Genomic DNA, 15,668 nt, shown 5'->3' with positions numbered 1-15,668 from the left:
TTTTACTAAGTTGAGATGAGCTTGTAAAATCTAGAAAATGAATTCTAAAGGAATTCTCTTCCTACTAGTAGGATCCTTTTGTGTATGTCATACTAATGCTTTGCAATGGGTCTTTAGCCAAATTTTTGCTGTACCCTGGCCAGGTTTCTTGTCCGTATTTCTTGTCCATATCATTCTCAGTCCCCATTTTGTTTCCACCTCTGTCCTCATTCCTTTCTCTATACCCCTTGGCCCCAGTCTGGTTTAAGCAGCACATCATATAAACCTTTTTGCCTGTGAGCTTAATTTTTAAAATACATTTTTAGGTTTTTGTTTTGTTTTTTTTTCTTTTGAAAGACCCAGTTGGCAGGGGACTGTCACAGTAGTCATTTCGGAATAAGCTGCCATGTTTTTTAAACAATTCCTAGCTCTATCAATGCACTGCTCATCTCGGGCAGTCTAATCCTGAAATCTAGACTGTAAGTCTGTAGTACTTTAACTGTTTTCCAACTTATGTGTTTGAAAAAGCAATTGCTGGGGCTGTTGGAGATCTGAATGAAAGTTCAAATTAAATTACTCTGTTAGCAGTTTAGCTTTAAGGTAAGCATGCTTAAGATTGGGGTAACACAGACAATAACAAGTAAACCTCAGCCACTATCCTTGAGAAACATGTTTTTTGTGAAATGTAAATGCCTTCCACAGTACCCTCTTGGTTTGTAAACTGATGCCACTAATGCAGTGTGTTAAATAAGCTGAACCTCTCCCGTGTATTTCTGACAGAGGACATGAGTAGTGACCATTACCAGTTAAAGAAATAATGCCTTGCAAAAGAGTCCTGGTAAACCAGAATGCTTGGCATGCAGGGACCATGCCAGAAGTTTAACATGCTTTGCATTTACTCATGACAAACTTTGTTTTTCAAGTCCTTACAAATTTAACGGAGATCCAAGATTTTTAACATCATGATGCCTGGCTAATACTCTGATCTTGTTCTTTGTGTTGATGAGTAACTGCCTTTAAGCCCTTGTTTTGTGATGGCTGACAATAATTTGGAAAATGGGCTGTGCTAGAAGTTGATGAGTTTTTCAGGAGTAGTAAGTGTAGTAATTTAGATTTTAGTGAAGAATAGATATTGTGTTGGCTTTTATTTTGTGGGTTTTTTAAATTATTTCTTGACACTGATCTGGTTTGCTACTGCAAGCCTATGAAGTCAAATGTGCCTGAAGCAGCTCATCTTGATGTGCCTATGCAAACTCTGAAAGATGGAGATACTTTCAGCTTATAGATGAGAGAGATGTTAAAGGCAAAACCTCCTTTTCTTTTCAACACTGTCATGAGAAGAAGTTGGATTTTTTTCCTGGGCAGTTGGCCAGCAGTGATTTTTATCTGGATTCTTAAGAGGATAAACAGTAAGCCTTGTTTCTACAGTATCACTGCTGGTTTGTGGGGATTTTGTGGGGTTATTTTTTTGGTTTTTTTCTTTGGTGAGAAACCTAAATTTGGAAGTTTGTATTCTACTGTCTCAAAAGTACATCTTATCTTTGGGTCAGGTGCTCAGTGGGCAGTCTGCATTATCTTAGGGTAAAATCTGCTTTTCCCAGTTTGTCCTGCTTTTAGGCTTCATCCAGGTGAAAATTTTTTTTTACTTAAGAGAAGCCATGTAGGCCTTTAAATACAGCTTCAACAATGGACAGTTGCTAGTAGGGATTATAAAGAGTTGTGTTTCCTGTAAGAACAGCATGTATAGCTAAAAAAATCTAAAAATGTGCTGCAACATATATGAATTTGGCAATTTGATTATTGAACATGTTTTTTCTAGATTGATTTGGGGCTTAAGGAGATGTTCCTAACACTGAACTGCAGTCAAAGAAAAATAGTTTCCTTGATTTCTATGTAATAGAGAGAAAGGATGAGGGGAACCCAACAGCCGTACAGCCTTTTAGCGAGCAGTTCAGTGCATTGTTGGGTTCCAACTCCATGTTTCTGGCTTAAAAAGCCCATCTTCTCTGTTCATTGACCTTGAGGGGAACCTGTGGAAATCAGGTCCTTCTATTTGTCCCCTTCTTAAATATCTCCTTAGCATCTTCTCACTTTAAGTAACAAAATTTTCATGATTTCTCTTGCACTTCTTTCTTAGGTTTCAGATGGAGCTCTGAGATGCTTTGCTTCATTAGCTGACAGATTCACACGGCGTGGAGTTGACCCTGCCCCATTAGCTAAGCATGGATTAACTGAGGAGTTGTTGTCTCGCATGGCAGCTGCTGGTGGAACAGCATCAGGACCATCTTCAGCTTGCAAACCAGGACGGAGTAGCACTGGAGCACCAGCTACAGCTGCAGACTCTAAATTAAGTAATCAGGTGTCAACTATTGTAAGCCTGTTGTCAACCCTGTGTAGAGGCTCTCCAGTAGTAACACATGTAAGAAATCCTTTTATGGTACGGCTTTTTGTTCTCATAGGAGTTTTCCCTTTGTGTACTTTAATATAGGCAAGATTTGTGTCGCTATTTTGTATATCAGTACAGAAATTTTTAGGCTTTATTTTTATATGTATACATACATACAGGTTTATTTATAAAGAGGGGAAGAAAGGAAACATTTCATATGGAAATGAAACCCGATTCTGATAGTATTTTCTAAAGCCCTGTATATTTTTTATTGTTCAGACTTTTAATTATTTCCAGGATCTCCTAAGATCTGAACTTCCAGATTCTATAGAAAGTGCGTTGCAGGGTGATGAGAGATGTGTACTGGATACCATGCGGTTAGTAGATCTTCTTTTGGTGCTACTGTTCGAAGGGAGAAAAGCCCTGCCAAAATCCAGTGCTGGATCTACAGGCAGAATCCCAGGGTTGCGAAGACTGGATAGTTCTGGGGAACGTTCTCATCGGCAGCTGATAGATTGCATCCGCAGTAAGGATACTGATGCACTAATAGATGCTATTGACACAGGAGGTAAGCAAAAATACTCTGAAAAAGAAAATGAGATAAAGTATCTTTTTATAATCTATGTTGTCATAAGAAATGCTTAGGTTGTGCCTTGAAAATCTTTATGTACTTATTTTGTTAAATACACAACAGGTCTTGTTAGTAATAATTCCTATGCTACTTTTTTTAATTGCAGTTAAGAGCATAAATGCTTCTCTAGAATTATTGAGGATATTGTTTTTTTTTTTTTAAGACCTGGTGTTTATTTAAAGAACACATGAAGTTAAATTTATAATTCTGGGAGCTTTAACTTTTTATTTCATTGCATCTTTCAGCTTTTGAAGTAAACTTTATGGATGATGTGGGACAAACTCTTTTAAACTGGGCCTCAGCTTTTGGAACTCAGGAAATGGTAAATTTTACAGAATCTTAAAGACTTTTAGGCTATTTACATAAGGGAACATGGAAAAAACTAATTTCCTTTTTCTTGTTTAACAGGTAGAATTTCTCTGTGAAAGGGGTGCTGATGTAAACAGAGGTCAGAGGTCATCCTCATTACATTATGCAGCATGTTTTGGAAGACCTCAGGTAGCAAAGGTATGAATTAAACTGACAGCCTTATGCTGGCTTTTTGCCTTGTTCTGTGCAAAATGTCTTCAATGCAGTATGTCTGATGTGTGCACGGTCACATACTTACATGTTCCTTACAGTGCTCAAGAAGAAACGATTTTTTTTCATCATGACAGGGTAGTGACATGAATAAAAATTGTATATTAGCTCTACATATATAAAAAGTGTGTAATGTCCTAATTTTTTTACAGCCATGAGAAGAGTGCAGGAAAAGTATATGAAAAACATCTTTACTACTAGAAGACTCTTAATTTTTTACTTCTTTTTCTATATATATATATATATATATGTATGTAAAAATATTTGTTTCCAGACTCTGTTGAGACATGGTGCAAATCCTGATTTAAGAGATGAGGATGGGAAAACTCCTTTAGACAAAGCTCGTGAAAGGGGACACAGTGAAGTAGTAGCTATTCTTCAGTCTCCAGGTGAGTGCAGTTTTTAATTTCATGTCCTTGCTAGTAGAAATGCTTATATATAGTAACTCAATTATTAGAATTTTACTCTATTAAGATTAATAAAGATATATATATAAATAATATGTAAATATATATGTAAAATAAACATAAATAAATATATATATGTATCTGTCTCGACTAACATTCCTTAGACTGCAAAGTGTGTATAAAACCAAAATATTTCAGGTGTTCTTAAGGAATAGGGATTACTGAAGACACTGCTGGCTGGCCACAAGCACTGTTTTCTGACAGTGGTTCTGCACCTCAGTTGTGGAATGGGGCTAGACTGGGTTTTTTTGCTGTGGGTTCAGAGGATGTCAGCCTTGGTAGCCTCTGTTGGCAGCCTTTCTTTCTGCATGGGAGCTGCACTTTACCTGTTTGTGAGACTTTTGTAGAGCCGGAGCTGCAGGTGGTTATGTGCTCATATTTAGTTCCCTTTAATGACTTTCACGTTCTCCTACGGGTGTTCTTTGGTGGTGGTACTTGAAAGAAATGTTTGATAATGAGTCTTGCAGGCGTAAATTTTCTATTTTTAGCGATGCATATTTCATTCAGATACTTAGATGTTAGTAAAGAAAACTTAGATTTATTTGGGGGGGGGTGTTATTTGGTTTCTCGGGTTTTGCCATTGAACAGTTTTGGGAAAAAAATTTTCCAGGGGACTGGATGTGTCCTGTTAATAAAGGTGATGAGAAGAAAAAGAAAGATGCAAACAAGGATGAGGAAGAATGTAATGAACCCAAAGGAGATCCAGAAATGGCACCCATATACTTGAAAAGATTATTGCCTGTGTTTGCACAAACATTTCAACAAACTATGTTGCCTTCAATAAGGTAATATTGTCATGATAGACAATTTCCCTGCATATTTTGAATTTCCTAATATGTTCTGTTAAAAATAGCCAAGATTTTGTTTATTTTTCATTAAAAATTACAACATGGTACTTAAACATAATTCTGTTTGAATAGAACTGGTGGTTTGAAAGGTGGTGCAAGTCTGATTTTTACTTGATATTTTAAGTAGCAGGTTTTTTTTCTGGTGAAATGGTATCTTGGAAAAAGTACGGTTGGTGAGTCAGAAGTGGGAGAGCAAAGCCTACTCTTGACTATAGTAGAATGATGAAAGAGTACTATGTTCATGTAGTACCTTGTATAGATCGTGTATTTGGTTACAGCTGTTTGTAGCCATTGTAATGGAAGTACAAATTTGCAAGAGGTGAACTAATGAGGTGGTATCAAGATAAATTCATTGCAAAATTGTAAGACTGGAAAAAGCTATTTTAGAAGGTTTTAGAAGACTTCTTATCAGCTTAAGTGTTAATCAACTGGAGAAGATACATCTTACTGAGAGAACTAAAAGAATGTAATCTAATTTAATACTTAAAAAGGAATACTGAGGGTGGATAATGGTTGTGATAAATTGCTTCTGACCATACCCTCTCAGCCTTTTACACTATGAATTTAACAGTTGCTTAATCTTTTTTATTTATGTTCCCAGTGTTTATAGCTGCTTTGGGGGGAGAAAATAGAAGATAAAAAGGGACTCTGGTGGAGAGAAACTCTACATGAGCTAAGGATAGGGAGCTTAAACTAGGTCATTTCAAACGAAGGAAGTAGGAAACTGTGTTAATAATCTGTGCACTATTAACTGTTGTTGCAGATTGTGGAATGAAGTAGTTGGCTTTCTGTATTTTAAAGTTTTTTTCATTAATTGGGTAAATAATATTTTTAAAACTCAGTCAAAAAATTCAGCTTTAGCTATAATTTGGATTGGCTTCCAAATTAATTGTGGTATGGAAAGCTATATGATCTAATAGTAATTTCAGATGTTAAAACTCTAGGGATCTTGCCAAAACATGGGAAGTATGTGACAGAAATGGAGGGCTGGCTACTGGGGAGGAAGATGGAGTGTTTAGAAGTGAATTGCCGTCACTGAGAGTGGATAAAAACAGAATGTAGAATAGGTTTACGTGGAGAAGGGTTGAGGAAAGAAAAATATGTTGGACTCCTAGTACTGTATAATCAAGAAAGTTCAGTAGGTGAATTATTCTTAGAGATAATCTAGGACTTAACAATAACCAATTTTTGGTTTCAGTAACAAGATCTGAAACTCAAAAAAGAAATACTGTTTTGAAAGCATGCATAAATATAGTGCAAAAGCAGTTTTGTCTTGAACTGTTTTGTTGCTTTGATTACTGCTTACTTTAACTTTGTAAGAATCTTTTTTCATTTTTTTTCTTTCCCCCCATGATCTCCTTTTAAAGGAAAGCAAGTCTTGCCCTCATTAGAAAAATGATACATTTTTGTTCTGAGGCATTGCTGAAAGAGGTTTGTGACTCTGATGCTGGCCACAATCTACCCACGATACTGGTTGAGATAACAGCTACAGTTCTTGATCAAGAGGTAGGAAGAAGGAAAATGTCCTTGTATGTAACCAGTGCAGAAAAGGGGGTTATACTCATTGATTCCACACACTTGTTAATAGCTAACACTAAAGTGTTCATAGCGCCCATCTGTGACAATATATGAAGTTAAGCATGTAAAGTTATTTTTAGGTAAGGAGATCCTCTCTTATTTTCTTTCCATCCGATGTATTACAGGATGATGATGATGGCCATTTGCTAGCCTTGCAAATCATAAGGGATTTGGTGGATAAAGGTGGTGATCTTTTTCTAGACCAACTGGCTAGACTTGGTGTAATTAGTAAAGTGTCAGCTTTGGCGGGGCCGTCATCCGATGATGAAAATGAAGAAGAGTCTAAGCCTGAGAAGGTAAATACAGAATTGATAGCTTTATTTGTTCCTGTGAAGCCAACTCTTCTGGTACAATTTTCACTGTTAAGAAAATGTCTAGGGCAGGGTAGTTAGGTTATTACATTAATGCTTATTGTATGCCACTTGTTTTAATTGTTTTTATTTTTGTTTTCTGTAACTTCGGTTTTTTGTTGGCACATTATTTATCTGCTGAGTTTTCCTACTGTTAAGTGCTTATGGTCAAGTTGATTGACACTTGTTTTTTCTCTAGTGTTTTAAAAATGGCTGTGATGCAAAATGAGGCCTTTCTGCACAAAGGTCATCTCTTTTAGCATTTGTGCATCAAATAATTGCAGGTGTTTCAGACATTGTTATTGAATATATCAAAAATATTTAAAAAAGGAATTTTCTTTATAATGGAAACCTTAAATGCGTATTTACCAATTTTCAGCAGTCCTATTACTGACCACTCAGATGAACTGAATGGATAGAAGACTACTTCTGTTATCCATTCAGTTAAGATTTATAGTTAAGTCCTAAGTGTATAGTTAAGCTTTTCACTGTTGGTTTTAGGTAGCTTGGGGGTTTTTGGTGTTAGTGGGGATTTTTTATTATTATTAAAATAAAATAAATAAATAATAATTTAGTGTTTGAATGTTAAAAAGCTGTCTGGATGTGGTCTGGGGCGACTTCCTCTAGGTTGGCCCTGCCTGAGCAAAGGTTTGGACTAAATGGCTTCTGGAAGCCTCTTCCAACCTCAACCACTTTTGATCCTTTCTCACAGTAGAAGTTTTGAATAGCGGTGGATGTCTGATTCAGTAGGCTGTTGCTATCATTGAATAGATAAATATGTATCTGAAAGGGAACCTATAAAAAATATCATATCTTTAAAAGTATTCTTTAATAGAATAAATTTTACCAACAGAAATATGTTTTTGGTTTGAGTCCTTTTTTGCCTCAAGCCTCTATAAAATGCCTGTTTTGTGTGTTACTTTTTGTTGTGGTTTTTGGTTTCGTTTTTTTCTGTTTAGTGGGTCAGGTGGGTTGCGTTTTTGTTTTGGTTGGTTTTTTGCTTGTTCAGGTGTTTGGTTTGCTTTTCTTTTGTTTAATGCAATTTTATTACAGGAGGATGAACCACAGGAGGATGCAAAAGAACTGCAACAGGGTAAACCCTATCACTGGAGAGACTGGTCAATCATTAGGGGAAGGGACTGCCTGTATATCTGGAGTGATGCTGCAGCCCTGGAACTGTCTAATGGTAGTAATGGATGGTTCAGGTTTATTTTGGATGGAAAACTGGCCACAATGTATTCCAGTGGCAGCCCTGAAGGAGGATCCGATAGTTCAGGTAGTGTCTTTGCAATTAAAGTCCAAGTTAAGTTTTGAGACTTGTTACATTTGTTTATATAATTTCATTGGAGCTATTTTGTTTTGCAGGAATTGGCTTACTAAATAGTAAAGGATGTAAACAGGTGGAAGGTGGTCAGTTAATTGTGATGCTTTTTATCAGATAGCATGTGACCATAACTTGACTTCCTTGGTGAATTGTGTTAAGCAAACATCTTGCCAGTGAAAGTGTATTAACTTCGTTTTGTTTTGATCTTCTCCATGCATACTTAATTTTTTCACCCCAGTCATTAAAAGCACTTTGTAGTGGCCGTCCCAGGAAAAGCAGGTTGAAATGGTGATTTGTTGTTTGCTTCTAGCTAGCAGAATGAAATTGCATGTGTTTGAAGACAAAGTAATGGAAAGTTTCTCATTGAGATTGGGAAACAAATTACAGTGTCTTAATTGTTTGTTGGAGAGAGGATAAGGGAACAGACTGTATGCACTGGCAATGCACAGGTGGTTTTAATTTTTGTACAGAATACACAACTTGTTCTGAATGCAGAAACAACCCTCCTTTATTGTTTCTTCTTTTTTGCAACAGTTCATGCATTTATGAACCTGCAGACATAAAATGCTTTGCAATATTATTATGTTTTCAACAAGCCATTGAGTGAAGTAACAGAACATATTATGATTCAGGATAGAAATGAAGTGCTAATGACTTTATCCATTAATTTTTTGGGCATGAAGACAAAATGTGATAGTGTGTTTCTAGATTATAACACAGCTGGAAACCACTTCTGGTATTTTTTCTAGATTTATTTTTGATCAGAAAATTTATCATTGCATTCTTTTAAACCAGGCTAATACTTTTAAAAGGTAAACAGTTTCTGTGATAAAATACTTGCTTATCACATGTTTTAATTTGAAGATCCATGAGATTAATTTCTTAAATGCTCATAGGCCCTAGATACCAATTCTGCTTTCTTCTTCCTAAATGATGTGGGTGTGAGGATGATATTTTACTATTTCTTTGCAACATGAGTGGAATGGACACAGTTCAGATGAAGCTGGAGTGAAGAGAAACTGAAAGTCAGATTGAGAATTTAAGATGATTCATACTTTCATGTCAGTCTTCTTAAAAAGATTGAATAAATCCTGTTTTTGAAGAAGATAACTAGCATGGATATTATGGAAGTGAAGGAGCTAACTAGGATTAAATGAGGCTTCTTCGGCTTTTTGTCTGAGTGCTGACATTGCAGTGTAATTTGCCTGAACTTTAACCATTAGCTCTAAGTGTGTGCAGCAGCCTCTTTACTAAGGAGATAAGAAGCTATTATTTAGTAACTAAAATTACTACCATACAATATAGACTCAGAATAGTATCTTACAGTCCTGAACTATACTATATGTTCTGATGTACTAAATCATTACTGACTGATCTCATGGTATACTTTTCCAGTAATTTCACACTGGCAAGAATATAGAGGGTTCAGTAATGGAATTTGTTAGTGCATATCGCATGATCAGGGTTGTGGTGGGAGGGGGAAATAATAGATTCTGTGAAGGTTTTTTAAAGGTCTGTACTTACCCCTCTCCACTAGCTTAATCCTTGTTTTGTTTGAATTTTTAGAAAAAATGAAAGTTCAATGCAAAAATTGAAATTTAATGGTAATTGTGAAGCTTTAGATGAGTTCCAAAAATCTGTCTAAGGGAACCCAAAATTATTCTCAATCAGGTGTAATCCTCTCACTTTCAGTGCAATGTGCTATATAATAAATCTGTTAAAATGTAGTTATGTAAATCTGGAAGAGTTCCATTAATAGAATTTTAATTTTGCATATGAAATTTTACAGTTCTTTTTATAAACCTCTCTGGATGTTATGAATTTTAAGCAATAATGAATGTTATGCCTCAAGAGTGCATATATATTTTTGCATAAAGATTGTTCATTTTTATATTATAAAACAATGAAAATGGCGCATTTTAAAACCTAGAGCCTAAGTCATGGCAGCAAAAGGAAAACAGCAATTTTACAAGTGCGTGGACTATAAAAGTTGTATTTATCAAATCACTATGCTGAAGGTAAAAGATACTTGTTAACTTTGAAGTTGGATGTAATCTTTAATGAGGTTATTGCAATTTTTATTTTAACTGGCATTTTTATTTTTTGAATTACGAACTTATTAAATTTTCTGGAATTATGCTAATTAACATTTCCAATGTAGTGTCCAGCTTTTTTAACGACTTCAAAATATAATTTAATAAAAATTGAGGTAGTTGTTTGGAATAATTTCAACTAGGCTAGATTAACCTGGATATCTTTTTCATCTGTTAAATATCTCCATGTAAATATTAAGTCCTAATCAAGTCTCGTGTGGTGCCATTAAGTTAGTATTTTTTTTAATGTCATGTTTTTCTCAGAAGTATAGAAGGCCTTAAAATTTCTGTACTAAAGAAGGAATAGGAACATGTACATTAATGTCACTGTATTAAGTAGCATGACTGTGGATTTCTTTCTCCGAGGTGAATTTAGAGGTTCTACAAAGGAGATGAAGAAAAGTTTTTAGTGTAGTTTATAAAAAAATATTTTTGTTGCCTCTGTGACATTTAATCTGAGCAAACAGCTGTTAGCTCAAATTTGCTTTTGTCAGATGTTGCTTGTCAGACTTTTTAAATATATTTTTTTGCTTGGCTTTTATGTCTTCAACATCTTTTGTCCACCTGCTTTAAGCTGTTAAGTTGATTGCTGTTTTCCTCTTGGAGGATTCATTTAATGGCCTAGTCCTAAAAACTCTCTTTGTGAATAGTTCATGCTGGCCATAAAAAGATAAGTTATTTTTTGCAAGACCAAAAGCTTACAGTGTATTTCTTTGATCTTCCCGTTGTAATTGTGAAGATGATTTAATACATCTGTCAGTAGCACCATTGATAAAGAATTGAGTTGTCCACTTTGATGCCATCATGGAATAAATCACTATTGAAGCACAGAAATATACTGGGAAGAAATTCAGAACACTTTTAAGACCCTTAATTTCAAACTTAATTTTGCATTGAATGTACTCAGTTGTTTTGCTCTCGCAATTGAAAAAAAAAAAAGTTTGAGAGATGTGATGGTTGAAACAATTGTGGGAAGAAAAAAATACGTGTTTTTGTTTTTAAATAGAAAGTAGGAGTGAGTTCCTTGAGAAGCTGCAGAGAGCTCGAAGCCAAGTAAAACCATCTACCACAAGCCAGCCAATTTTATCGGCACCAGGGCCAACTAAACTTACTGTAGGAAACTGGTCACTCACCTGTTTAAAGGAAGGAGAAATTGCTATTCACAATTCCGATGGTCAGCAAGCTACCATCCTGAAAGAAGATCTGCCAGGTTTTGTGTTTGAATCTAACAGAGGAACAAAGCATTCTTTTACAGCTGAAACCTCTTTGGGTAAGTATGTAGGTATGTGTTATGTGCAGGTAGGAGCAAGTGTAAATGAGATAGATTTTTCTGTTTCTTGCTTTTCATAGCAGTGAGAAATCTGTGACTTTTCTGAAAATACATTGCAGGGTCAGAATTTGTGACAGGCTGGACAGGCAAAAGAGGAAGAAAGCTGAAATCAAAACTGGAGAAGACAAAGCAAAAGGTTCGTGAGCACCTGTGAATTGTATACTTAAAATTTGAGTTTGTTTTGGTTTATAATATGCTTATAGAGTTGTAGTTTCTTCGTAGAGGATTAAAATCTCTGTTTTCAGTTGGATAAAGTTTTATGCTAAGCTTGAAGGGGAAAACTTCACTTGCAAGAAAGCACTTCTGCAGGTGCTTTTATCCAACAGTCTTGGCAAATTCTGTGCTGTCCTAGAGAAAAAACAATTTTTCTTTAAAAAATGCAAGGAAATCCAATCCTTCAGACCCATAGTTGTATAATTCTGTAGGTTTTTCTTTTTTTTTTAATAAAAGAAAAAATGTTATGAAAAGAGAAGATGTTATGATCAGTACTACAGTTGTATCAGAGGCATGTTACTTCTGTTCACTATGTTTAGATATTAATTTTAGACTGGATATTGTGACAGGTAAGGGGATGGAAGTGAGAAGTCTGTATTGTTGTGAAAAACTTGTGCTGGTGAATCCAAATGTGTAAATGCCCTGATTTTAGGCATCTCTAAAATTCCCCCTCCCCTTTTTTTTTTTCTTTTTTTTCCCCTCATAAGGGGGGGGGGGGGGATTGAGAAATCAAATAGTGAGCTTTTTACAAAAATCAGTAAATAGAACATGTATGTTCTGTGGCCAGCTGATGCCAAGGGTTCAAGCTAATCTGAAGTCTTGACCTCTCTTGCAGTTGCAGTTTCTAACAGTGCAGCTGATATGTTCTGTACCAAAAATCCACATCATGTAAGGACACTTATGTCTGAGGAAATGTGAAACTAAATTGAAAATTAAAATACTGCATGAATGAGGATAGGTGGAATGATAAAAGGAAGGCAGTGCACTTTTGTACCTGAGATTGCAATGTGTAGCTCAGAAGCTTGTGAAATGTATTGTTGTATATATCCTGATAATGAAAAGGAAAGATTTTTGGAGACATTTCTTATAAGCAAGATGTTGCTTAATAAGAACTTATTTTATCTGATCTGTATCTTGTGTGATCCATACTTTATAGGAAAAGTAATTCTTAGTATAAGGTCACATAAGGACTTTTTGTGTGACTTGGTTTAAGGAATGTGAATAAAGCATTCAGAAACTGTATAAAATCTCCTTAATCTTGCCTCTAAAACGATTAGCGGATCAATGATAGAGTTGTAGTGAAACAGATTTAAAGATCGAGTCCCATCTTTTCTCTTATCTTTATGCTGTAGTTTAATATATGCTTGTAAGCTTAATTTCTGTGAGTTTCAGTAAGATTCCATGTATTTCTATGTACTTTTAGCCTTTCACAACCTTTGCCTTTCATGATGTATGATAGTTTTCAGTTTTTCCCTGTTTGTTGTATCTGTCATGACTTCTTTATAAAAGATGGCCGTGTTTCTAGTATTTTGGAGAATAACGGTAGTCTCATTGCAGTAAGGTATGACTTTTGACAATCAGAATCCATTTTCTAGGTACGCACTATGGCAAGAGATTTGTACGATGATCATTTTAAAGCTGTTGAAAGCATGCCTCGTGGAGTAGTTGTAACACTGAGGAACATAGCAACACAGTTAGAGTCTGCATGGGAACTTCACACAAACAGACACGTAAGTACCTCCTTTAATTTATAACGTGTGATGTCAGTGGAAATCACATAATGATATTCAGATCAGTCTGTCATGATACAGAGGGAAGTCACAATATATCTGTCTGAAATATGGGGGGTTTTAATGCTGTAATTCCTGGTTATGTACTTTAGTGGGATACTGTTTTTCAAATGAAGCAATTGGAAATACTGTTACATTGTTTCACCGTAATTGTCTTTTTGTCTTCCAGTGTATTGAGGGAGAAAATACTTGGAGAGATTTAATGAAGACTGCTTTGGAAGACTTAATTGTGTTATTGAAGGATGAGAATACTATTTCTCCATATGAAATGTGCAGTAGTGGCTTAGTTCAGTCATTGCTTACAGTTTTAAATAATGTGAGTTTATAGAACATAAGTTTCTAAAGAAGAACTTTCTAAAAAAAAACCCCAATAACATAGCCATATGCCTTACTTTAGAAAACCTATTATAAACAATGGCTATTTCCTGTCTTGATGAAAATCAGGCAGACTTGCTCCAGTTAGTGGTCTACCTGTTGAACATATGCCATTATGACAGATTAGTTTGAATAAGCCATTAAAAATCTTAACACTGGTCAGTTCTCATGGCTGATATAATTTAGCTTTTCACGTACAGATTTTAAATGGGAAATTCCAAGAGACTGAAGGGATATTTCTGCCAGTGTGAAGAATTAATATATTGCTTTGTATTAAAAGTAACATCTATTTTATTTTTTTTTCTCTTAGAATGTTGATTTAGATGTGAAGCAAGACTGTAGTCAACTGGTAGAGAGAATAAACGTTTTCAAAACAGCATTCAGTGAAAATGAAGACGATGAAAGGTAAAAGCAAAACAGAACTCTTCACGTCTGTGAAGCAGTATGGTATGATTAAAATAGCTTAAAGACAAAAAAACCCTGTTCTTTCCCTTTCAATTTGTCTATCTCTGGAAAAGAAAATTGGACTTTGAAAGACAGCATCTGCTGTGGAAGTAGCAATTGAAAATGTTACTGAATTACTTCTGTCTATAGGAGTCAAGTGTACTGAATGTACATCTGTTGACAGATAGAAAGGTGTCTTGTTCATCACTGTGCAGACTAATATTTTTCTCGCTGTGCTGTAGCCCTGTGACTAGAACAGATGATACCAATAGAAATAGCATGCCAGGATACTTGCTACACCTGGGTACTATTCCCTGAGATAGTGTAGGATTTTTTTCTGTTTGTTGTGTGGTAATATGGTAATTGTTCATTTTCACACAGTCGTCCAGCCGTTGCATTAATTCGGAAGTTGATAGCAGTGTTAGAATCTATCGAACGTCTACCTCTCCACTTGTATGATACACCAGGATCTACGTATAATCTTCAGGTAAATGAAGTCTGTATGAAGTACGTCTTTTAAAAGTGGGTAGAATTGGGTAAAGAATGATAGACCTTTTAGCATCTGTTTCCTCTAACATGTAACCTGAAGGTGCCACTTTTACACTGTGAAGTGAAAGTAAATTTTGATTGAAGAGATAATGTTTGTTCTTTCGTTTGCCTTCAAGCATTATTCTCTTTATATGGGGATATGCCCCTATTAAGCATGAACTAGCATTTTTTTGAAGACGATTCTAAGACATGTTTATTTGTGATGACTAGTGGTGGGCTATAATCATTTAAAAGGGTCCCTTCTAGGGCAGTATAATTTTTGGTAATACAAGACATCTGCAGGATTAGCAGCTTTTTAAAAACAGAAAGCTGCAGTTTGGCTAAAAACAGTACTTGTTTTTATCCAGTTCAAGTCTTAATTTTCTGTATTTGGAAATCATACTTCAGGAATTTGCAAGATGGCAGTGAAGTTTCAGTATTTCTGTTTTGATGTTCCATTATTAGCAGATAGTTGCATAAAGTTGCAAAAACACTTCTGCTATTGAATATTTTGAAAAAAGCATTTTCAGTTTTTGTATTATTGTAGTTGCTAGTCTACAAGATTTGGAAAGAAAAGCAATGAAAACATGAAGAGTGAGAAAATATTAGCTTATACATAGACTGTCATATTAAAGAATTGTTTGGTTAATTGAAAAAATGGAGCACCAGGAAATTACTTTTTAAAGCTTTAAATTAGAATATGATGTTCTTATTTGCACAATAAAAATACTTGATACACCACTGAAACTGTTATAATGAAATATATTGCTTTTCTTAAAATGACAAAACCAAATCAGAAAAGCCAATGTTAATGTTGAGCTGCCCTTTCAGATCTTAACACGGCGCTTGAGGTTTCGTTTGGAACGTTCCTCAGGGGAGACATCTTTAATAGATAGAACTGGTAGAATGCTAAAGATGGAGCCACTGGCAACTGTTGAATCTCTAGAACAGTATCTCCTGAAAATGGTGAGC

At 35.2% G+C, this 15,668-nt stretch overlaps 1 protein-coding gene across 10 annotated transcripts in view; it reads left to right on the top strand.

Annotated features, from left to right (window-relative positions):
- Nucleotides 1–15,668, top strand: part of HECTD1 (HECT domain E3 ubiquitin protein ligase 1) — a 59,287-nt gene that overhangs the window by 19,597 nt on the left and 24,022 nt on the right. For 5 of the 10 annotated variants that reach the window (XM_062622843.1, XM_062622833.1, XM_062622812.1 and 2 more), the window contains exons 5-20: nucleotides 2,117–2,398; nucleotides 2,645–2,933; nucleotides 3,242–3,318; nucleotides 3,405–3,503; nucleotides 3,850–3,964; nucleotides 4,653–4,827; nucleotides 6,258–6,396; nucleotides 6,594–6,764; nucleotides 7,872–8,094; nucleotides 11,242–11,517; nucleotides 11,625–11,701; nucleotides 13,155–13,289; nucleotides 13,519–13,665; nucleotides 14,035–14,129; nucleotides 14,550–14,655; nucleotides 15,528–15,662. In XM_062622843.1, coding sequence (XP_062478827.1) covers nucleotides 2,117–2,398; nucleotides 2,645–2,933; nucleotides 3,242–3,318; nucleotides 3,405–3,503; nucleotides 3,850–3,964; nucleotides 4,653–4,827; nucleotides 6,258–6,396; nucleotides 6,594–6,764; nucleotides 7,872–8,094; nucleotides 11,242–11,517; nucleotides 11,625–11,701; nucleotides 13,155–13,289; nucleotides 13,519–13,665; nucleotides 14,035–14,129; nucleotides 14,550–14,655; nucleotides 15,528–15,662 — 2,541 coding nt within the window. The remainder of the gene's footprint in view (nucleotides 1–2,116; nucleotides 2,399–2,644; nucleotides 2,934–3,241; nucleotides 3,319–3,404; nucleotides 3,504–3,849; nucleotides 3,965–4,652; nucleotides 4,828–6,257; nucleotides 6,397–6,593; nucleotides 6,765–7,871; nucleotides 8,095–11,241; nucleotides 11,518–11,624; nucleotides 11,702–13,154; nucleotides 13,290–13,518; nucleotides 13,666–14,034; nucleotides 14,130–14,549; nucleotides 14,656–15,527; nucleotides 15,663–15,668) is intronic. The other 5 variants (XM_062622826.1, XM_062622804.1, XM_062622818.1 and 2 more) reach the window with 3 other exon arrangements.

This window comes from Pezoporus occidentalis, unplaced genomic scaffold (genome assembly GCF_034315485.1).
Source record: "Pezoporus occidentalis ecotype Australia unplaced genomic scaffold, CSIRO_AGI_Poc_V1 ctg108, whole genome shotgun sequence".
In the NCBI taxonomy this organism is placed as follows: domain Eukaryota; kingdom Metazoa; phylum Chordata; class Aves; order Psittaciformes; family Psittacidae; genus Pezoporus; species Pezoporus occidentalis.
The sequence above is the reverse complement of the archived record's forward strand: the minus strand, read 5'-3'. Positions and strand labels throughout refer to the sequence as shown.